The sequence below is a fragment of the Myxocyprinus asiaticus genome, chromosome 16 (assembly GCF_019703515.2).
Source record: "Myxocyprinus asiaticus isolate MX2 ecotype Aquarium Trade chromosome 16, UBuf_Myxa_2, whole genome shotgun sequence".
Lineage (NCBI taxonomy): Eukaryota > Metazoa > Chordata > Actinopteri > Cypriniformes > Catostomidae > Myxocyprinus > Myxocyprinus asiaticus.
The window spans coordinates 21767571-21791715 of record NC_059359.1 but is presented as its reverse complement, the minus strand read 5'-3'; the positions used below and the strand labels follow the sequence as shown (position 1 = coordinate 21791715).

General features: G+C 36.1%; 1 protein-coding gene across 4 annotated transcripts in view; it reads left to right on the top strand.

The window, feature by feature from the left end:
* The window catches only part of mindy3 (MINDY lysine 48 deubiquitinase 3), a 71947-nt gene that overhangs the window by 41334 nt on the left and 6468 nt on the right, over positions 1-24145 (top strand). The window contains exons 12-15 of one of the 4 annotated variants that reach the window (XR_007899539.1): positions 6347-6419; positions 8138-8225; positions 13253-13721; positions 14024-14095. Coding sequence is in view for 1 of the 4 variants with exons in the window: in XM_051721650.1 (XP_051577610.1) it covers positions 6347-6419; positions 8138-8225; positions 14024-14095 (233 nt within the window). In the remaining 3 variants the exon portion in view is untranslated. Of the gene's footprint in view, positions 1-6346; positions 6420-8137; positions 8226-13252; positions 14096-24145 lie in introns of all 4 variants that reach the window. The other 3 variants (XR_007899540.1, XR_007899538.1, XM_051721650.1) reach the window with 3 other exon arrangements.

Genomic DNA, 24145 nt, shown 5'->3' with positions numbered 1-24145 from the left:
ACTAAAAAGGGTCACAATATAGGCTACATGCATTCTTGATGATTTCATTTAGAGTTTTAATGTTGTATTAACTTATTAACACACAAATGCACAATAATATATATATATATATATATATATATATAAACATGTCCAGATACATTCAAGTAGCCTCAGTGGTTTTGTATTTACCTGCTAATGAATTAATGTTTTTTTATTTTTTTTATTTTATTTTTTTTTATTGCGAAAGTGGTCTTAAATTTTTCTTAAAGTTGGCCTTAAAAAGTCTTAAAGTCTTAAATTTCATTCCTTCGAACCTGCAGATACCCTGTATATAGTGTTCTGCATTGTATAGTGTGTTTTATAGTGTGTGTGCTGCATTATGTCCTGAACTACCCAACTTCGGTATGATGTACACACTTTTTTTATAATTTTTCCAATTTATAGAACATGACTACAGATTAATCTCCCTTTAGTTATCATTGCAGACTGAAACTCAATATAGCCCATATACGATAAACAGCCAGCAGTATTTTATATCACCAGTGCTGCTGAGGATTTGTGGAAGGCCTCATATGATCATTTATCATTTAGGATAGTCATTGTGCTCGGATTGCAAAGTCAGCAATATGTAGCTTTATGAACAAAAACCCTGATGGTCCATTTGTCATCTGTAGTGCAGTATTTCTTTCTTTTTTTTTTTTTTTTTTTCTCATCTTAACGTTAAAAGAAATAAGCAAGAATATAAAATAGAAAAGAAATATGCAGGAGAGGTTAGAACCCCTTGGTTTTATTTGAATACCTCACCTTTTCAATAACAAACATTTAACTCGATAAAATAAAAAAATAAAGTAATTTGACAACATATTAGATCAAAAGTATAATAGTAAAGGCATAGTCATGAGATTTGAAGTAAAAAGTACTTAAAGGGATATTCCAGGTTCAATACAAGTTAAGCTCAATCAACAGTATTTGTGGCATAAAGTTGATTACCACCAACAAAAAAAAACAAAAAAAATAAAAACATTTTGTCTTGCCTTTTTCTTTTTTCTGGGTTACAGTGAGGCACTTACAATTGAAGTAAATGGTGCCAATTTTTTTGAAGGGTTTAAAGGCAGAAATGTGAAGCTTATACTGTAATGTTATAAAAGCACTTAAATTAATTCTTCTGATAAAATGTATTATTTGTGCTGTAAAGTTGTTTATATCGTAATGTTTACAGTAATTTTAGGTTTTGTTGACATTACATTGTTGTAAACATTACAAGTGTGCATTGATCAAATCACCAATGATTCGATGTCATCGATTCAACACATAAACATTGTATATATTTTTAAGATGTACCTTTATGGTAAAATTCTCTTGCCAGCCACGTCCTTATGCACAGGCGTTGCAGCAACCTTCATGATATTCATCTCACTAGCACTAAATATGCTTCTCATGTGGCCACACAGATGTGCGCGGAGTGATTGAAGCCTGAAGTAGCTTCTGCTCCATCCATGGGTGGCCGTCAACAGGGCTGAGAGCTCTGGTGACATGATAGCGCAGAGCCAATCACATGCGCGATTAAATCGGGCTTCCCTCGATATAGTGGCACATTTGAATTCTATATGAGAATTTTCTATTTTAAAGCACTATAGAGCAATTCGAACGGCTGAACAGCTGTGATATTCTGAACAGCGCTGACGAGGGAAAGAGAAAACACCTGCCCTGCACCAACATCAATTACAAGACTTATCACATCTTCACATAAACACCCTTACTAACATTAGTCACAGTAAACTGTAACAGCATTTTTCAATACAACTGTTTAAGTTGTAGCCAAGAAAAAAAACACTACCCAGATTTTTGCTTTTGTTTTTTATTTTTTTTAAAAGAAGGGGTAAGTCCAAATGATTTTTTATAGTAATCAATATTATGCTACAAATGCTGTTGAATTAACTTATTTGTATTGAACCTGGAATATTCTTTTATACAGGAATTCAGAGAGTTTGAGTGTAAGATTGGAAGACTTGGTTCATCAGGGCAATCCTCGATCTGTGTTTGAAGTTATTTGTGGAGGTTGATGTTTTAGCAATGTGTCCAAAGTAATGAATCTCTGTATTTGATGGAGAATTGACAATGTGTCTTTATATCCTATTTGTGTCTTTGTCTAGGCTTTGTAGCTTGAATTTATATTTTCTGCCCTACTTTTTCTTTGGCATTTATTGCTTTCTTTATAAAAAACTGATCTCGTATTAAGCCAAGACTCCTGGGGAGAAACAAGAGAAGAGGTTGGGAGGGCCATTTGATGGAAAAAACAAGAACTTAGAGCAGAGATGTCCCACTGCACTATATCATAACTGTCTGGGAGAAGAGGTCTGTCTGTGTATATCACTAGATGTGTAATACATTTGCAGTGATAGCCCAGTCTTCCTCCAATGTAGAGAAACCCTCAAAGTTTGTGTTATAAATCTAGATACTTTGTTCTTTATCACAGTCTTGTCAAAATTATGAGATATTCTTGCTTGGGTGCATGCATGTTTACTTTGCTATACTTGGAGCACAAAATTATCTGTCTCCAACCTTTTTTGGGACATCCTCAAAGGTTTTAGTTTTTCATTACATTTTAGTTTTTATCTTAGTTTTAGTTTTACATATATAGAATTGTAAGTGATACATATAGAATGGGGAAAACAGGCATTTGTGCAACGTGGGTCGTATAGCTGGACACTCAAATGTACAGTTTGTAAATAATACTTATATTAAAAATCTTCATTTTAATAAGACCAACTGAATTTAATTACTGATATTACAGTAGAAGAAAACACATTTTCTATAGGGTGACCAGATTTTGAAAGTCTCAAACTGGGACACCTGGGGGGTTCAATATACATGCGCATAAATATATATATATATATATATATATATATACACACACACACACACACATACATACACACACACACACACAGTTGAAGTCAGAAGTTACCGTACCTAAGGACAAACATATCTGCAGCTGATAAGGATATATATTCCATCCACGTCTAGGCTTAAAGGAGCAGTTCTCCCCCAAAAATTACAATTATGTCATTATTTACTCACCCAGATGTTGTTCCGAACCCACATGACTTTCTTTCTTCTGAGGAACACAATAGGAGATCATTGAATGCTAATTTTATTCAGTCCTGTTGTTTGAATTCAATTCGATTGCAGTAGACAATACTTAATGGATGATAAATTACTCAAGTGCATGGCATACAACTGATCCATGTGTCATTCCAAGTGTTCTGAAGGCATTAATTCTCTTTGTATGATGAACAGGCCATAATTTAAGTTATGCAAGAACCAGTAAGGTTTGATGTTATCGACATAATGTATTCAGTGCTGTTTTTATTTTTGGGTGAACTATTCCTTTAATCCAGTCTCATGTGATTTGTTTTCTGGGGTTTATGTTAGGGATGTGCAAAACTACGTTTTCAAAATCAGCTAGTCTGTAGGTTGTCCAAACAACTAGTTGACTCGGTTTTAAGGATTTTGAGTTTTAGGGTCATGTTAAAGGGGTACATACAAAATAACTTTTACCTACAGATGCAGTATCCCGTTGTCATACACTTAGGTTGAAGTCATTAAAACCAATTTTTCAACCACTCCACAGATTTGATATTAGCAAACTTTCGTTAAATGAAGCTTAACATTGAATTTGTGTTTGTTTTTGAGTTGCCGCAGTATGCAATAGACTGGCATGTCTTAAGGTCAATATTAGGTCAAAAATGGCAACAACAAAAAAAAGAAACCGCTTTCTCTAGAAACTCATCAGCCAATCATTGTTTTGAGGAATGAAGGCTATACAATGCCCCAAAAAAAAAAACTGAAGATTTCATACAAAGGTGTACACTACAATCTTCAAAGACAAAGGACAACTGGCTCTAACAAGGACAGAAAGAGATGTGGAAGGCCAGATGTACAACTAAACAAGAGGATAAGTACATCAGAGTTTTCTAGTTTGAGAAATAGACACCTCACATGTCCTCAGCTGACAGCTTCATTGAATTCTACCCGCACATAGACATTGGACAACAGATAATTGGAAAAGAGTGTTATGGATCTTTACCCTATTGAGCTTTTGTGGGATCAGCTAGACTGTAAGGTGCGTGAGAAGTGCCCAACAAGACAGCCACATCTATGGCAAGTGTTACAGAAAGCGTGGGGTGAAATGTCACCTGAGTATCTGGTGGAAAAAAATAAATAAATATATATGTGTGTGTGTATGTGTGTATATGTATGTATATGTATACACACACACACACACACACACAGTATTGTGCAAAAGTCTTAGGCACATAAAATGTTTCACAAAAGCATTTGTCTTAAGGTTGTTATTTATATCTTCAGCTTTAGTGTGTCAATAGGAAATATAAATGTTAGACTCCCAAACATTACTTTTGCAAATAGAAAAGACTAGAATAGAAGAACAGGGAGTCCTGCAACAGATGTCCACCTTGCCCCCCACTGAACATCGTGTCAGTCTGAGATTACATAAAGAGACCGAAGCAATCGAGACAATAGATAGAATAGATAGAAGAACTGTGGCGAATTCTCCAAGAAGCTTGGAACATCCTATCTGCCAACAACCAAGAAAAACTGTGTCCAGGTGTACCTAGTAGAATTGGTGCTGTTTTAAAAGCAAAGGTCGTCACACCGAATATTGATTTCACTTTATTATGTTTACTGGACTTTTGTATGACATTAAGTGATAAATTAAAACTACTTGTCATTATATTTGAAGACATCCTCATTATGCAACATTTTTCACAAATGCCTAAAACTTTTGCACAGTACTGTATATATACATACATATATATACACATATACATACATACATATATATATACTCAATGTGTTGCACTTTTCCATGTAATTGCACACTAAGTCTTTCTTTCTGTGCCCTATCCATAATTTCATCTCAAAATCAGATGTTTGAGGGTGACACTTTTATTTATCAGACTGGATAAGAGTTGATGCTAAATAATAGGGGGTGCCTGGTTTTGTTTTAGAGGAATAGTTTGTGCTGTTTTCATGCTGGATATGATGTTACACAGTGATGTATAAACTGACACAAACATGTTGTATAAACTTAGTTGGACAAAGTTTAAGCCAGATCCACTCCTGACAGCCAAGTCATCATATGGTGTGTGCAATTACACTTGCATATTTCAAGGCAGCTGAAATTAATCTAGTCTGATCTGAAACCAGTTGTGTAAACGGAGCTGCCTCAAACAAACACATGAACTCACCACAGCATTCACTGAAACATGTATGTAACGCTTCATCTAATTTATCTTTCTTCTGAACCTCTCTGCCCTCCTCATTTTCTCTGTCTCAAGATACGGGGATAACCCATCCGCTATAGTAACAATAATCAGAGGGGATAGAGAGTGCAAGAGTAATTCTGTAATCTTTGGTGTGTATCATGTTCTGTGTTGTATGTGAATGTGCGGGTGCAGAAGTATAAATAAATATATAGAATAAATAAAGAGTTTAAAGGGAAAGCAAGTTGGCACTAAAGATCCAGGCTAAGAATAACAAGTAAAATGTTCCAGTTGTCATCCAGTCAGTCATAACTGGTCAATATTAGTATAAAGTTTATAAACTTTTTAGGCGAAGTGCCATACTTTTTTTTTTTTCTTTATTTCTTCTATTTGAGAATGTGCATGTTTGTGTGCAAATGTTCCATTTCAGTTTTGTGTGTGTGTCTGTGAAAGAATAATAATGATTTATGTAAGAGTCTGTTTATATCACAGTTGTTTTAGTCTTTAAAAAATTTAATCAGTTAATAGATGTAGCAAATACAGCATATTGCACAGTTTTGTAAGTGTTGGTCCCAGGTAAACACAACTTTTTTTTTTTATTTGGGTCCTTGGCTGAGAAGTTTAAGAACCCCTGCTCTAGATGCTTTGAAGGCAAACATCTCTGCTTTTTTGCTGTATTATGCCACTAGCAGCAACTCTATTAAGGCCACAGATTCTACTGTACTATTCAAATTTCCTGTTGTAGGGGTATTTATTGTTCTAAATCCAGTCACCACAGGAAAGATGGAAAAGAGTTAGCAGGCCGGCTGCTCAGCAAACATCCTGTCTGACACTTGAAAGCTGTGCAGAGAAGAGGAAACTAAACATACACCATGGATCAATTTATTTATCACCTGTTATCTGTGCGTGTTTGTGTGCATGGTCGATGAAATGTCTGTTAACGTGACTTCAATTAGAGAGATGAAGCTCAGGTTTTATTGTGAGCATAAGACACAGGCATACAGTGTGTGTGGGTGGTGATCAAGACTCTTGAAGCTCTAACCTTCTAACTCTTTACTCTTTCTCCTCATCTTCAGATAACGGGTTCATTCCAGACACACTGCTTGAAGATGTAATGAAAGCTTTGGATCTCGTCTCAGAGCCAGACTAGTAAGTTTTTGTGTGTGCATGTGTAATGTTTTCGATTATAAAACGGATAGTTCCAGTCCTGAATGTGATCCAGCTGTATTAAAATACACAATATAGTAACTGCTATGTCACAAAAGACCTGTTTACTTGGCTACTTTGTATATCACTGTGCAACGCCCCGACTGTTAACGTTAGCACTAGGTAGGCTTTATATACATCAAGGATTATATATTTTTCGGAATGATTAACTTTTTAATGTGTTTTTTTTATTTTTTTTATTATTACATTTTTATTAAAGATATAGTTTCCCCAGAAATGAAAATTCATACATTATTTACTCACCCTCACGTCATTCCAAACCTATAAAATTGACTTCCGTGGAACATTAAAGGATTGTTTTTTAACATCTTCCCACGTCTTTTTGCTATAGAATGAAAGCGAATAGTGACTCCAGACTTTTAAGCTCCATAAAGGACAACAAAATCAGTCAAAGTAGATTTTGTGCACTATTTTCCAAAATATTTGAAGTCATACAATCACTTTGTGTGAGGAACAGACCAAAATTTAAGTTGTCATTCATTTTCAAATTGACAATTTGTAAAAAAAAAAAAAAATTTATATGCGCTGTTTATGGGAGTTGATCAGTGATTTAATAAAAACAAAGTGATTGTCCTTTCTGGAGTCACTATTCACTTTCATTTTACAGTGAAAAGACTAGTGAAAACTTAAAAAAAATAAAAATAATAATAATGTTTTTGTTCCATGGAACCAAGAAAGTCATACCAGTTTGGAACAACATGAGCGCGAATAAATAATGACAGACAAAGACAATTTTCATTTTGGGTGAACTATCCCTTTTAATACCATTTTAAAAAAGCAAAAAGTCTGTTTCACTGTGACTAGATATTTCTTAATTAAAACACAAGAGCTACACAACATGGGTTAGGATGCAATTTAATCAGTAAATTGATTAAACACATGTTGGGCAGAGAAGAGAAATAAAAAGTAAAAATCCTTCTTCATATAAGCCCTTTTTAAAGCCAAATTCAACACTTATTGAGTCTCTTTGAAGCCTTCACCACCTAAACAGCTTCACCCCCACTGAAATCTGAGTGATTTCAAGCCACCTGCTTTCTTAAATCATTTTAACAGATTGACAGACAACTTTATAAAGAGTTCTTTATATGAAAGTTAAAATGACAGAATTAGGTTAAGGTCCTGTATTTGTTTTTACACAATACCCCGTTTTATCAAAAGTAGTTTAGTCAAGTGTCGATGAAGTCTGAGCCTTTCTTTGGCCTCTTCTGAAACTACATAAATCATAATCAGCATTTTGGCAAACAGTTATTTTTGTTTCAGTTTTTTCTGTGAACATTAATGTGACCTGTGATCGCATGAAAAGCATTTATCATCCTGTGATTGCCAAGTTTGTGTCTGAGAAATGTAGTAATGTTGTCTGTCTTGTTTTATTCCTTAAAAAGGAAAGGTCGACTCTTTTAACATCAGTGAGGTTGTTTTGAAACAATATTTCTCAGATTCCATGCATTACTCACTGTTATATTTAGTATCTGAACATAACTACATTATGACTACAGCCTTAGACAACATATCTCACTGCTCAACAATGCCAATGACCCATTCACGCTGAAACACACATATGTGCCATGCCCACAGTATCCTGAGGTCCACCTCTTATGCCTCTTTCTACCTTTCTTTCTTTCTTTCTTATACACACACAGTGTGAATCTGATGAAGAGTAAATTGGATCCAGAGGGGTTGGGCATTATTCTGTTGGGTCAATTTCTGCTGGAGTTTTTCCCTGATCAGGTAATACACACCATAACTCACCACGATGGGGCTCAAATACAGTATTTAGTGTCACAATACATTTGCCGACTTAAGACACATGTCCAGTCTCTTTCTCTACTTTTCTCCTGTCTCTGACTATATTGCTGTAATTTTTCCTCCCCCACTAATCTTGGTCTTGCTCAACCCTCTTTACGTTTGTACTGTTTTTAGTTTTTTGTTTATTGTTCAATGTTTAAATAAACCTACAATCAGCCCCAGATTTAATCTATGTACATGTAGTCCCTCTGAGAGAGAGAGGTGGAATGAGAGGGAGAAGGGGTTTAGTTGGCATGGAGTTGCAGCTCTACTGCTTAGTGTTAAATAGATTAGGGCTTGAGGGATGCATACAAAAAAGGCTTCAATTTACCATCAAATCATATACTCTAACCCTGTTTCAGGCCCACTCAAACACAAGCACACACTCGGCTCGCTGTTGTATTTTTGGCAGCGAGGCAGGCATGTGGTATAGGGCTAGACAGAGGTATTTGGCTCCTATCAAAAGTGTGTGCTTGGGTCTTTCTGCTGGTTTGAGTTGGTGTGGGGAGTTTTTGAAACCGGGCCTTTTTAAGCAGATGAACAGGGGGTGATGTGATTGTTTTGGACTTAAGCCGGGCATACAATGTGCGAGTTCTGACACTCGGGAGGTCATGAGCCCCTGCAAACGTTATAAGTCAGTTTATCTGAAAATCGTACAGGTGCAATCGTACACGACGTGACTTTATGGCCTGGCAAATTCCGGAGCAATCGCATGAATTTTCATGCTATTTATCATTATAAGACTTAAAGCCAGATGAGGACATTGCTCTAATTCCTCATAGCTTGCAATTTAGAGATAAAAAAGTAGACTGGCATGGCCAGGGGCTGCATTAGCTGAAAACTCATCTGCCAATTAAAAATAAATAAATAAATAAAGGGATAATTATTACAAATGCTGTCCAACATTTGACAGATTCAGATTTCAAAGGAAGGCTGTGTGATTTCATGACTGCATACATCAGTTATAACATCAGTGTGTTGCTACCAGTATTGCATGATAATAAAGTGCACAAAATGAACAAGATTAAAAAGAAAGTGCGGAAAATTCGCTGTCTGTCATTTCTGTCATTTATACTTGGATTTAATTTAATGGCAAATATGACGTTTAGTGCAGAATTCTGAGTTATTTTAGTGGAGAAGGCTACTTGTATTATTCAGCTTTAGATGTAGGCTACGTCTTTCTCATTCATCTGTGTCACTACTTGCATGTTGATAGCAGACAAGATTTGTGAGGTCTTGTCCATGTGAATGCACTTTAAAGCTGCATGTTGCAAAGTTTAAAAATCTTGTTTTAGCGCAGCGGTTGATTGAAAGTTAGAACTTTCAACCTAGAAGTCCTTGGTTTCACCAGACACGCACTTGGGGAGTTAAAAAATATCTATAACATATCCACTATCGTGTGCATATACAATTATATCAGATGCTATATCCCCCTAAATGAAGCCCTAGAACTAAAATGAATGCAAGTATGACGAATAAAAATAGACCATAACGGAAATGTTAAAACTCTGTTCGTCAGAGTGATAAAGATTGTTTTCTAGCACAACCCGTATGGCAAATGATTTGCTTGAAGAGCAGAGAACAATATGGCCTTTCTGTAGAATCATTCCCAGTGATGTGGTCGTGAATAATATGGGAAAAACAGTTTTAACATGATTCACTTTCTCCAAATGTTTAAAAGCTTCATGAACACTCAGTTTTCATTGATCGTGTGAGTTGTAACACCTTCTCCTGATTGGTCTACTCCAGGTAGATCGCTAAATCGGCTCGTTCAGGCAATTTTTTTTTGCCATTTTTCAAAAATTATCGGGAGGTCGTGAGCTGCTCGTAAGCCGCTCGGCTCCACTTGTAATTCCTCTAACATGCGAGCCACGACCACACGAGCACCAACGATTTCCACGCAATCTCTCCTGACTGGAAAAAATCGGTTTGGAGCTCGCACGACAGCTAAAAATCGCACCGTGTATGCCCGCCTTTAAAGCATTGTATTTTACTTCGTTGTCAGTCTAGAGTATGTCTTTAGAATGAAAACCCAATGTTTCATACTCTCTGGTCTCTCTGGAGTGAGTTTATGGTGTATATTGTGATTTGTTTGAGATGGAACGAGTTGCTTTGGCTGTAAGTTTTTCTGGCATGCTATCCACCTTAATTTTCAGCATAACCATTATCAATCTTGAATGTGGACCTCTTCCAGTATAAGCCAACTTCAGCCATTTCAGCAATACAAAAATGCAAATTTATACTGCTATATATTGCAGGTTGTTAATAAATGTGATCATATTATCATCATTTATTATTATTTTCATCAACAAATTAGTTTGGACTGCATATAGTTTTACCATATCACATTTTGCCATTGTTTTATCACACGCAGTTGCACAGGCATACAACTGCATCAATGAGAGATCAGGCGCTGAAACACTTAGCTCTGTCTGTCACAGCTACCACAATCTTTACACAATCAGGAGAGAGCAGAAAGCTGCTGGGAAAATACTGCTTCAACTTTCTTTGCACCAAAACTACTGTTTGTTTCATCTTGGCAAAATAATAAATGCATTATTCTCTCCGTTCTTGTCAGAGAGCATTTTCTCAGTGTATAGTAAACAGACACGCAGATCTCGCATTCAACATGGCTAATGAAATATTGCCTTTGAAAATAAATAAAGGCATCATCGGAGGTTATACAGGTACATATGAATGGGGAATTTCATGGAGACATGAAAATACTGCATCGTCACGCTCTTGTTAAAGTAAGAGTCAGATTTTATTAACAACACACAGAAACAAGTGAATGATTTACTTAATCTTTTACTATAAATGCTGACACTAGGCAATTATACAACATTAGGATATTATTCTGCTGTACAGGTTGTGTGATAGTTTATAAGTCCATATCACTAAATTCTGATATTATTATCTTTGTTGTTTATGTTGCGGTCAATGACAGCGGAACTTTGTCACACTGCCGGAAATGCAGCCGCTTGCTTTATCTAAGGTAGATAGATTGAGTCAGATCTAGGCAGTATTTCTCACTTTGAATAAGGACATTTAGCTGTTATAGCCTACTCTCTAGACTCAGACATGAACTGTAACAAATACGATATGGCTTGGCAACTAGATTAAAACTGCACATATTGAAATTTCATAATTTCATAATTAAGGAAATGCAGACATTAAATTGTTATTATTATGAAATGTCATTAAAGTGAAACTAATGAAAGTGTCTGAATCGGTCTTTGTGTAAAGCTTTTATTCAAAAGTTATTCAAAACACATTGCTTTATGACATCAACTTGAATTCATCATCCACTCCTTAAAGAAAAGTTCCAGGCATGGAATGAAACTTAAGTTTGCTTTTTTAAATAAAATTATGGTGCACGAATAGGCCCATTCACCTTGTGCGACCCCGCAGCCTCATGCAAGGACTCACTATTTTGGATTCGCTATATGCAGTGCATAATTTAAATTCATTTAAACCCATTGCATACTGTTCAGGACACTCTAAGGAGTCATTTAAGGGTTAAACTTCTGACGCACTGAGTCACATGACCAAACACCATAGCGTCGATTTCTGTGAACATAAGTGTAAAACATAAGTGCCTCTGGTAAGAAACCTCTTCAGACTTTTTCACTTAAACCTATTTGTCTGTAAAGAGAAGCATCTCTAGTTTCGTTTGATATGCTGCTTTACATTTTTCATTCATTTTTCACGCTTTGGTGCGCTGGTAAACATGAAGTACACAGATGAGTGCTGTAGAGCTGTTTTCTGACAGACGTTCAAAAACATTTTTGTTAACTTTTCAGAGTAACAAATTTTTTTATATTTTTGTTAACACTGTACAATAAGGTGCTATTCATTTACATTAGTAAATGAGAATAAATGAATTCATCCAAAAGCTGAAAATTTTTGCTTTCAGATGCTTAATATGGAGTTAGGATGAAAATGAGGTGCAATTCAAACTGTTCTGAGACCAGTGCAGGCAGACAGCACACTGGAGGTTAAGTCATTCACTAAATGGGGAGAAAGGGTGCATCCTATAGCTTTCCTATGTAGCTAAGTGCATTCACTCCTAAAATCCGACCAAAAGTTCAGTTTCAGGCTGCAGATGATGTTTGGACCACTCAACATGTTTGGCAGACATGGGACAATGATAATCAGTACATAGATTCAGAATTGTATCATTCAAATTTTTTTATTTTAACATGATTGCCAGTGATTTGAATATGCTGGCCATTACTTTTAATCAGAATTATGTATTCATCTTTCTAGAAAATCAGATGTAATGTATATAACATCTCAAAAATATGAATAACCAACACTCCTGGACACATAGTAAACTTGATGATAAAAAAATCTGACTTTCTATAGCTTATTTCTTGATTTTCACAACTTAGTCCTGCTGTCCACATATGAGGACATAAATTAAGGAAAACTATTTGCTCTAGAAATTGTTTTACTTGTTTATTAGGTGCTACTAGTTACAAATAAAAAAATGAAATGGAAAATGCACACAGAATTCATGCAGTGGTGCAGGTTAAAGCACTTTATGATTTGCTTAGGGAAAGTAGTTGAAAAAATAAAGATGAAAGTGATTAAATCGTAAAATAATTAAACATGTTCATCTTGAACCTTAAAATGAGCTCTATTTCATTTTCTTTAGGCAGCATTAACTGCATTAATGAAACATAATACAAACACAAATTTGACAACACAGTGGAAATTATTAGGCATCATTAATTGGTGAACTCAAGGGAATTTATTAAGCATACACCTAATAGGAAAACTGTTTTCTAAGTGAAGTAAATAAACTGTTGTAGCCGTTTTATGAAAGTAAAAATTATGTGGGTTGTGTAGAACTTTCTAGAGGTAATGGTTTATTTATATTTAAATTATTATTATTATTGTGTTTACATTTATAATTGTCTTTATGATATTAATTTGTATTGGCAATTTTCCACTTGTTGTCGTAGAAGGATACTTGTGTCACGGCAAATGGGGGTCGGTGGAGGAAGTTGAAGACGGTAAATGTTTGGATTTGAAGAGGTGGTTGTAAATGATTTTTTTACTTTATTTTAATTGCTTTTTCGTTTCATTTAAAGTGTAATTTGAATTTAGGATTATCTTTATGTTTTCTGTGTTTCTATAAATTAATTTCCACGGCCTAACCTGGAAGGCTGACACACAATCAATAGTTGAAGAAAACCGCTATTCGAGGACGTCTTATCAGTAGATAAAAAAACAGTAAACTAACACTGGTTTCTAGAAAGAAAAAAACAAGCATATTCACCTTCTCTGAGGTTAAAGCATTGCAGACTGGAATAACTGCATGAACAGCTGAAAACCAGTTCCGACTGCTTGTCAAAGACACACACAAGAACATTCGGATTGCGAGGCATGAGGGGAAAGCGAAGAATGTGATGCCAGTTCTGCTTGGTGCAGGTTTTAACCATATTACTTTATTTGTATAATATTTTTTCATCCTATTTTTTTGTATTACTTATTACTTGTGTCATGTAGGTAATACGTTTACTTAACAGGCTCTGCAGTGGGGGCAGGGGGGTTGACGATATAATCGGATATCGCAATATTTTTTGAAAAAAATATATTGTTTAAAAAAATTGCATATCGCCCAGCCCTACTGTGCACTGATGTTACAGACCTGATGTTTTGCACACACACGCACAGTACAGTACACAGAAGTTTACATGTCCACACTGACACGTGTTCTCTTGCTGTTCCAGGATTCAGTGATTCCAGACTCATTTCCTGTGTATCACTATAACGGCCTAAAGCAGTCCAACCACAATGAGAAGGTAAGACACACATTCATACATACTCACTAATACCTATGCATCCATGCATACCTTAATAGCAATACCTTATATTACGCCTGCTGGCAAGAAATCCCTGGTGGGTCAGTCTTATCCTGTCTGATTCATTGCATGTCGAGTCTGAATGTGATTACGGTATTCTTTGTGCTTGTGTTTGTGAGCCACTCCATAATACATCTATCAGATGCATCAGCCCAGACCCTTACCACTAAGATCTCTATTTTTGAGACTCTGCAAAGTATACTGAAGCCAAAATGATCTACTGTAAAACAATTTTACTAGACTGAAGCCTCAGGCTTTCTAGTTATTTTAATGTGTGTTTATATACAAACTCAAACCAAGCACAATGATAGTAATTTTGAAATTAAATTTCACTTTTGTTTCAGCAGTGGTTTTGATACTACAGTTAAGTGTCTATTTCATGGACATGCGTGTTTCTGTTTCGTTTTAATACATTTTAGTTTAAAGCTTTAGCAATTGTAGTTAAAGGAATGATGCAGTTTTCATCATTTATTCACTCTTATGTTGTTACAAAATTACTTCATGCCAAGATGTATTGCGTAAGGTTTTACAGTCTTGTAACTTATACTGTAACAAAAGCATGAATGAGGTTGAGTGAATGATGGCTTTTTTTTTTTTTTTTTTTGATAAAATATTAATTTAAGGAATATGTTGAGCATTCTAAAGAACATTTCTAGACTTAAATTTAGCATGAAATGAAAATGTTATTGATCTTATTGTGAACGATTTATCCATGCATATGTTTTTTTTTTTTTTTTTTACCGTAATCGTGAATCAAAATGTAATAACTCGATGTTCTGGTGAAACTACAGACTTCTCGCTGGTGATATATGCAGGACCTCTCTAATCATTTAGTCCGCTTCAACTCTGCCCCTTTTTTATAAATACCACAACCTTGCGTAGAGTTGAACAAAGCATCAATCGCATGTTGGTGACGATGGCTAGGTGTATTTTCATCTGTTTTCCTTCAAAACTACTGTTCATTAACCCAAACTTCCTTGGTTACGGGTCAGCTGCCTTGAATTTACATTTCGAATGAGGAGGAATAACGACGAATTTGCGGTTGTGTTCGAGACATTTCACGCCTGAATTGCTGAGGTGATCAGTAATGAATACAACGCTTCGATTGCCTCTGGAGTTTATTTAGATTTTTGAATGCAGTTAACTTGGGATGCACAGCACGAGTAAGTGTTTTTTATTTATTTATTTATTTTCTATGTTTAGTGTATTGTGATTCAAAACATTAAAATATGGTTATCTTTTACTCGCTTGTTTTTCAACTTATACAGCCTCTTCATATGCAAAGACCTCGATGTGCTCGTGCGTTTATGTTGTCAGTTTGATCATAAATGTGTTGAGATCGCTGCTTAATGTCACTGATAACCGTGAACCGATAGCACGGTGGTAGGGGTGTGTGTCCATATGCAACGCCCATATATTCACAATCCAATCAACAACCAATGGATAAACTCAAATCCCCGCCCCACATTTATTTCTTGTTCGATATGCTGTTTCCCTAGGAAATACGTCACAATATGGAAGTCGGTTGCAAATTCCGTTTCATGCCGACTTTAAATGCATTAAAATACTATTTAGAGTGATATGTAGACACATTGACATATGTAAAGAGAGCATGATGACGCACTTCTAAATGTATTTTTGTTGTATATTTTATTTGTTAAATTCTTTTATTATTATTATTATATTTGTTAGCAAAAAAATTTTTTTTAATCAATAATTTGTCTTAGGTTTAGTATTTAAAATAGCCCTCATTATAAATCACTTAAAACAAAGAATCACATTCTGTGTCAGCCCCTTACAGACCCCTTTATGATCTCACCCTGATGTCTAGACTGGTACTTATTCTTATGGTATGTCCTCTGTACTGCCACTGGCAGTTGAGAGTTTTTTGTGACCATCAAGACCTATTCCTCATTTTCCATACACATCCCCATTAAATGTACTAATGACATTTACACATGCCATCCTTAAACGCTAGAGAAAGTTACATCCCCTGACCACCTCATGCATTCATTTATCACAGTGTGTGTGACCCTACACTTCTAACGGAAGTGTATGTGTCTAGAGAGATTGACAGACATTTAGGGATAATGGGCAGGAACTGCCACATCAGGCCCCTAAAGACACACAGGTTACTCTTCATTACTCTGGAAAACTCATTAGCAGTAGCAGTAAAGTGTGCAGCCTTTGTTGTTGTGGCTTCCTCTGTGACACTCATATATTCACAGGGGCACTTTCTCAGGAAACAAACACCCTGCAAAATGTTAGGATCCATTCTGGCTGTAACATGGATCATACTGGCACTTGTAGTGAAAACTCAGGTTGCCTTTCTGTTCAAGTCATATTACCATCCGAAGGGAGTTGCTCTCATTCTGTCATCCTCCAGCAGCTCTGCTTCATGTCACTTATAGATTGTTGACAACTGTCCCACTGCTGTCAGACCTACTCATTAATGGTTTTAAATGGAGTGATTTGACAAAAAGCAAAAAAAGTGATTTTTAAGTTTACGTTAAAAAGCCCTGTATAGATGGGTGTAATTCAGTGAACTATCACTGACAAAGTTCCACATAACCTTGTCACTTGTGCATTCATTTATTAAATATTTTGGCTTATTTGATTATGCTCAAGCTATAACATACACTCACCAGCCACTTTATTAAGTACACCTGTACACCTACTTATTCATGTGATTATCTAATCAGCCAATCATGTGGCAGCAGTGTAATGTATACAATCGTGCAGATATGGGTCAGGAGCTTCAGATAATGATCACATCAACCATCAGAATGGGGAAAAAATGTGATCTCAATGATTTAGACTGTGACATGATTGTTGGTGCCAGACAGGCTGGTTTGAGTATTTCTGTAACTGCTGATCTCCTGGGATTTTCACGCACAACAGTCTCTAGAGTGTAAAGAGAATGGTGCGAAAACAAAGGAAACATCCAGCGAGTGGCAGTTCTATGGGCGAAAACAGCTTATTAATGACAGAGGTCAGAGGAGAATGCCCAGACTGGTCGAAGCTGACAGGAAGGTGACAGTAACCAGAATAACCACACGTTATAATAACTACACGCAGAAAAGCATTTTTGAACATACAACACGTCGAAAATTGAGCTACAGCAGCAGAAGACCCCCTCCGGGTACCACTACTGTCAGCTAAGAACAGGAAACTGAGGCTGCAGTGGGCACAGGCTCACCAAAGCTGGACAGTAGGCGATTGGAAAAACATTTTCTGGTCTGACAAATCTGGATTTCTGCTAAGGTACACAAATGATAGGCCCACTTCAACCTCAGTTTTCTGTTCTCGGCTGACAGAAGTGGAACCCAACCTGGTCTTCTGTTGTTGTAGCCCATCCGCCTCAAGGTTTGACATGTTGTGCATTCTGAGATGCTATTCTGCTCACTACATTTGTACAGGGGGGTTATCTGAGTTACCGTAGCCTTTCTGTCAGCTCAAACCAGGCTGGCCATTTTTCATTGACCTCTCTCATCATCAAGGCGTTTTCATCCACAGAACTGCTGCTCGCTAGTTGTTTTTTGTTTTTCGCACTAGAGCGGGGGGGGGGTAAATTCTCAACATAATTCGAATTTACGTTTCCAACACAATAGTTTTTTTGTTTTTATCGTGGAATCGAGGTTTTGCATAAAATATTAGCAGAGGCTGTAGTTGGATACACTGTCAATCCACCAATGGCTGAATCTAAAAGAGAAATATTCACAGCACTTGGCTTGATGCCGCCCTCAATCTGATAAGATGAACATGTGTGGAAATATGCATGGCTGCGCGCTCCAACGTAACATATGTTAACAACACGGAGACCGATATAAAAGCCGGTCATATTTCCAGTACGATTGTACAGTGTGATTGTAGGTAGACTTCATCCATCATGCATGTTTACACCAGCTTAATCAAACAATAACTATGTTCTGTGTGAGTTGTGTAAGTCATGGCACACTAAGCTACATTTTCTGAGATGTCAACAGAAATGTATGTGTATATAATAAAGTGTTAGAACATACGTGACAGTTATGGGCACTACATATATAATTAATTATAATTAACAACTTAAAATTAATAGTTTAATATTTTTCCATCATTTTTTAATTAGATTAAGGCATTCCCAATGCTTTTGATTGTAGTTATGCCCTCATAAAAATCGTTAAGTACACAGTCTTGTAGAACTATTTTATGAAGATATATTTGTTTAATTTTTATGATTTCATAAAATCCCTGTTGAAGAAATGAATGGGGAAAAATACTTTAGGAACCAAGATGGCTGAAAAAGTGGGCAGGCACTGTTGCGCTCTTTTGGGCAGAAGAAATGCCTAGTTATGGTTGTCAATCTAGTCAGCTGGACAATGTCACCCTCCTTTATTTGCACTACAAGGTGTCATTCTACTACTGCCAAAAGTTAAAAATAGAAATATGGTGATTCAGTTTTCATATAATTGCTGATAGATGCTGCCATCTTCTTTCTGGCTTTACTATTAGGTTACTGAAAAGTGGAGGTGTAAAACCTTAAGAGGAAAAAGGCATCTTCAGAACTTCCAGTATAGCTAACCTTAAACCTGAGCTGAACCTATGTGGTTCTTAGAACAGAAAATTTCAGCTCTGAAAGCTTAAAGTTTACAGTTAAAGGGTCTTCAACAGGAGATCACCTCTCAACATCAGCCTGAAGGGGATAAATTAAATTCCTAAATTCTTCTGCCTACTGACAACTTTTGCTTTTTGTCTTAAATAATAATAAAACAGATATGCTGTCAAAGAGAACATCCACATGTTCTGGTTTTCATAGATAGCACATTTATCAATGGGAAAACAAGTGAACACACTCATGCTTGATGACACAAGCAACTTTTTTGCTGAAACACAGGGTTGAGCAGAGGTTAGTTGGCCGTTTAAAGGAAAAATGACAAGTGGTTCCTTGCAAGTGTGTGATCTGCTTCCCTATGACTTGGACTGAGAAAATTATGTTGTCAGCATGTCACAACAACATAGTACTCTAGTGTGTATTCAGTTGTGTAGTGGCACTGAATATAACCACTGAGACATGTTTCCGCCACCAGAGGGAGTGTTGAAGATTTACTCAGACTGATTTACATTAGATCATGCTACTGAGTGAATAGGCTAGCTTGAACAGGATCTTGATTGTTCAATGATGATAATTATTGTTTTTTGTGTGTGTGAGAGAGGATATGTCCGAGGCTTGATTATTGTGAACAGCACTGTTTAATTCCTGGATTTAAGGGTAATCTGGGGTCAGTAAACCCCTCATCGCACTCGATACTGGCACCATTAAACCCACACATACAAACTTTCATACTACATCATGGTTCCATGTGTATTTTTTAAGTTTCAGCACACTTATTGAACACAATGCATAACAGCAATAGAAAACACATACAAATGTGGGCGCATGTTCACCATGACAGTTTTTATAAGGGCAGATTCTTCCCTGGCAATAAGGGGCCCTCCATATGGAAGCCATCGACTGTCTCATGTCTGATGACATCATTGCAGGAGGCCAGTTCTCTAATGAGACGCATAAAGAGAGAGAGACTTAAGCTGCATCCGAAATCGCATACTGTCAGAGCATGTACTGTATTTGATGAAGGACGCACTTCTCAGCCCGTAAAACAGTACGTGCTTTAGGTATGCATGCTACAGTAGTATTAGGGATGTATAATATGAAGTTCACGTTATGATATAATCTCTGTTCGATAAAAAAACATATTGTTTATTTTTATAAAAATAAAGTTCTTAAATGCACAATATAAATGCCCGAAGTTCAAATAATAAAGAGTTTTTCATATACTTTTATAAGAAAAGATCACAAACAAATAAACCTTCAAAAATAGTTCAGGTGCATGACAAGACCGATCAGGTGCATGACAAGCAATAGAACTAAACATGAAAAAGTATGTGAAAGTGTATACACAATATAATTTGTTTATAAATAAATTTTTACTCTTTTAAAATGTAAAAAATGTACAGTCTATCAATTTAATATTATATCATAAAATTGAATATATAATAGTGATATGAGCTGTCACTGTTTGAAATATTGTGTACAATTTATAAGTAATTACATTGAGTTTACATTCATTTGTATAAAAAGTATTAAAATGGTACTGTCTTTTGAAGATTTCAACAGGCGTCTGATTCAGTGAACATAAAACATTAGAGGAGTCTCTTGGTTTTTTTCACCGCATCCTTACCATGTGTGATTAAACTTTGTCTCTCTTTGCTTTTTGATCAACTACTTACTGTAAAGAATAGAAAGGATATTAAAAGACACATTCAATAAAAGTGGAGTGCATGGATCTCATCTTTGATGGACACACATCACACAGAAGAAATATTCTGTTTTAATCTAAAGCACTTTTCAGCTAAATTAGGCTATTTTCTAGGTATTCCCGTACTTAAAGGGATAGTTCACCCAAATTTGTAAAATTTATCATCATTTACTCACCCTAATGCCATCCCAGATGTGTATGACTTTTTTTATTATTATTATTATTTTTTCCTGCTGAACACAATGATTTTTAGAAGAATATTTCAGCTCTGTGGGTCCTCACAATGCAAGTGAATAGGTATCAAAATTTTGAAAGGCAGCATAAAAGTAATCCATATGACTCCAGTGGTTAAATCCATATCTTAAGAAGCGATATGATAGCTGCGGGTATTTAAGTCCTTTTTTACAATCAATCTCCACTTTCACTTTAGCATTCTTCTTTTGTTTTTAGTGATTTGCATTCTTTATGCATATCGCCACTTACTGGGCAGGGAGGAGAATTTATGGTAAAAACTGAGTTAAATATTTATCTGTTTTTCATCCACACCTATGATATCACTATGGATTTAACCACTGGAGTTTTATGGATTACTTTTATGCTGTGTTTATGTGCATTTTGGAGTTTCAAAATTTTTATACCCATTGATGTGCATCATGAGGACCTATAGAGCTGAGATATTCTAAAAGTTATCGTTTGTGTTCTGCAGAAGAAAGAAAGTCATACACATCTGGGATGGCATGAGGGTGAGTAAATTATGAGAGAATTTTCATTTTTGAGTGAACTAAATTCAAGCGCCTTAAAGGGATAGTTCACCCAAAAATGGAAGTTCTCTAATCATTTACTCACCCTCATGCCATCCCAGATGTGTATGACTTTTTTCTTCTGCTGATCACAAATTAAGATTTTTAGAAGAATAACTCAGCTCTTTTGGTCCTTTCAATGCAAGTGAATAGTGGCCAGAAATCTGAAGATCCTAAAAGCAGTATAGAAGTAATCCATAAGGATGGCATGAGGGTGAGTAAACGATGAGATAATCTTCAATTTTGGGTGAACTATCCCTTAAAGCATTTCGAGGACCTTGTGCGTGTTAACCAGTGTTTCCTACAGAATTCAGCTCTTGCAGCGGGAGGAAATGCTCCACCACCTGCTTAGTTTGGTTAACACGCTTTTTGGGTGATACTAAAACATCTGACATTTTACAACAATCTCACCTAAATATCACAGAGGGGCTACTTTTCTCACTGCTTACCTCTATTTTTATTCAGATAGAATTATTATTTTTAGTATACAGTCTACATTTACGGCCCTTCTCTTCTGTCACTTGTTTCCCAGCAAGATGTGATGCAATCATGTGCTGACTTACATTATGTTCTTGTTCTTGGCAGATACCTTTAACAATACTTTAACAGGTAGTTAGACCGCAGTTCACCGAACATTTCAATTTCTGTCATTATTCACCCTCAAGTCTGCATGAATTTGCCTATTCTGTAGAACACCAAAGGAGATGTTAGGCAGTATGTCATCATTCACTGATCGTATGGTTTGGAATATTATAGTGCATTTTTAAAAATAAATGATCGTGAATGTACTTTATCTGCTTGTTACGTCTTTTATATTGTTGAGAACTGGTTAGGTTTAGGCATAAATGTGCGGTTGAGTAAATAAATAGTGTAATGTATATCAAATTATGTATATCAGAGTGTCTCATGTTTTATATTGTTGATTATTGGTTTGGTTTAGAAATATTTTAGAAGGGGATCTAAAATATTTGATTGTAACATCACACTAACAGACCTGCCAACCTGTACACATTTTGCGTAGCGGGTACGCATTTTGACCTCAGTACGCTGGTACGATTTGTCACTCTAAACTACGCAAAAACCTGGTGACGCCCCTGTGCACGCGCAGTACCCAAATCAAGCAACAGCAAAAGAAGAAGAGTTCGACCAATCATAGCGGGTTCATTCCGCAAAAGGCAAGCGGGGATGATTAACAAATGCACCTATTTTTAAAAAGAGACTGCAAATCGACAGCAACACAAAATCCCCCTTCCACTCCCGCCGTCTTACTGATTTCTTAAGCGAGGACAGTACAGTAGTCACGGTACTTCTAACTCCTTAAGGTAAACGGGTTGGGGTGGATGTGGTTAACTTAATCCTCTGGAGTCGACGCAGGCGTGATCGCAAGGATTAACTTAAAATACTCCGTCATTCATGGTCACTCAGATAAGAGGAAGACATCATTCAGCCATGCAAATTATAAAATGCTCAAGTAATGCTGAACAATAAATCTAAATAAATGGCTTAGTGATTTATGAAAGTGCAGTGATTTAAATAAATATTTTGATGCGCCACGTGTTCCAGAGTGAAGAGTTCCAGAATTGTTCAGGCGCGTGGTCTGTGCTCACACGCAGTGTTTTTCCATCTCAAAGCAGCTCGTTTCACTGCTGCTCCACACCAACTCATTTGGTGTGAGTTTGTACCACTTATAACATGCACTAGTGAGTGCATGTTCAGCAGAAATAATGTTACCTAGAAAGTTGAGAGGTGTTTGTGCGTGTGTGTGGTGCGTGCGTGCCTTGCAGCTAAAAAAACATGACATCAGATGAGGACACTGACAGAGAGAGAGAGAGAGAGAGAGAGCAGCAGACCTAAAAAGAAACAAGTCCATGCCCCACAGCAGTTTGTCACAAAATATCAGGAGCAATGGCCGTGCCTCCGCCCGTCAAAACTGCTAAACCATGCATTTTGCACATTGTGCAATTACGATTTTGACATTAGCCATCAAGGAGCTTCAGGTAATAATGTAGCTATCTAGAAAGGCCTACATTTCTAGATATTTTTTAATTGAATAGGCTACATTTTTCATTTTGCCTATTTCAGGATGTGTGCCTATATAAGCTGATTTAGTTATTAAACAAAATGGAAATCCTGAACACAAACTTGGGTTTTATTCATATCTCACTGACAGTGTTTTACATCACAACAAAAATGTTTTTACATTTTTTATTTTTTTTACATAAGTAAATTAGGGATGTGCGAGACTAGTCAACTAAATGGTACAGCTGCTGCTAGTCGGCATTGGAAATAATAGTCGACTAGTCTGTTAATATTGAATTCCCATAAAACATTTGTACACTTTGCGTTATATTGTTTTTATAATTACTTTTATCATTACTAATTATTAACACAATTATTTAATAAGTGTTTATCTGGAGGATGATTTCATGCTTCTCTCTTTCACTCATGGTGTGCACAGAACAATGTCCTGATGAGCAAAACATGGTATGTTATTCATGCTTCGTTCTTCATTATTATTCAGCCACAATTTAGACCTACATCACTTTCCAGTCGTAGTCTTTAACACTTCAGCACAACATAATGTGCAGGTTAGCAAAGATTTTAAAACTGAAATCATGGATGACTGACAAGGGCGAGTCTGGAGAAACAGGCGTTTATTTATACATTCTCGGTGTTGAGTGTAAAATTTGAGAATATATGAACCCCCCCGTCCCGTCACACTGATGTCACTCAAAAAAAACAAATTCCAAGGTTGGCAGGTTTGCACTAATATATTTGTATGTATTATAAAACATTGAGGTTAAGCACACAAAATGATATTCAAAGATTGATAACTGACAGCAAAGTTTTCTAGTTGAAAACAATGGTGTTTCTCATCGCGTCACCTTTGG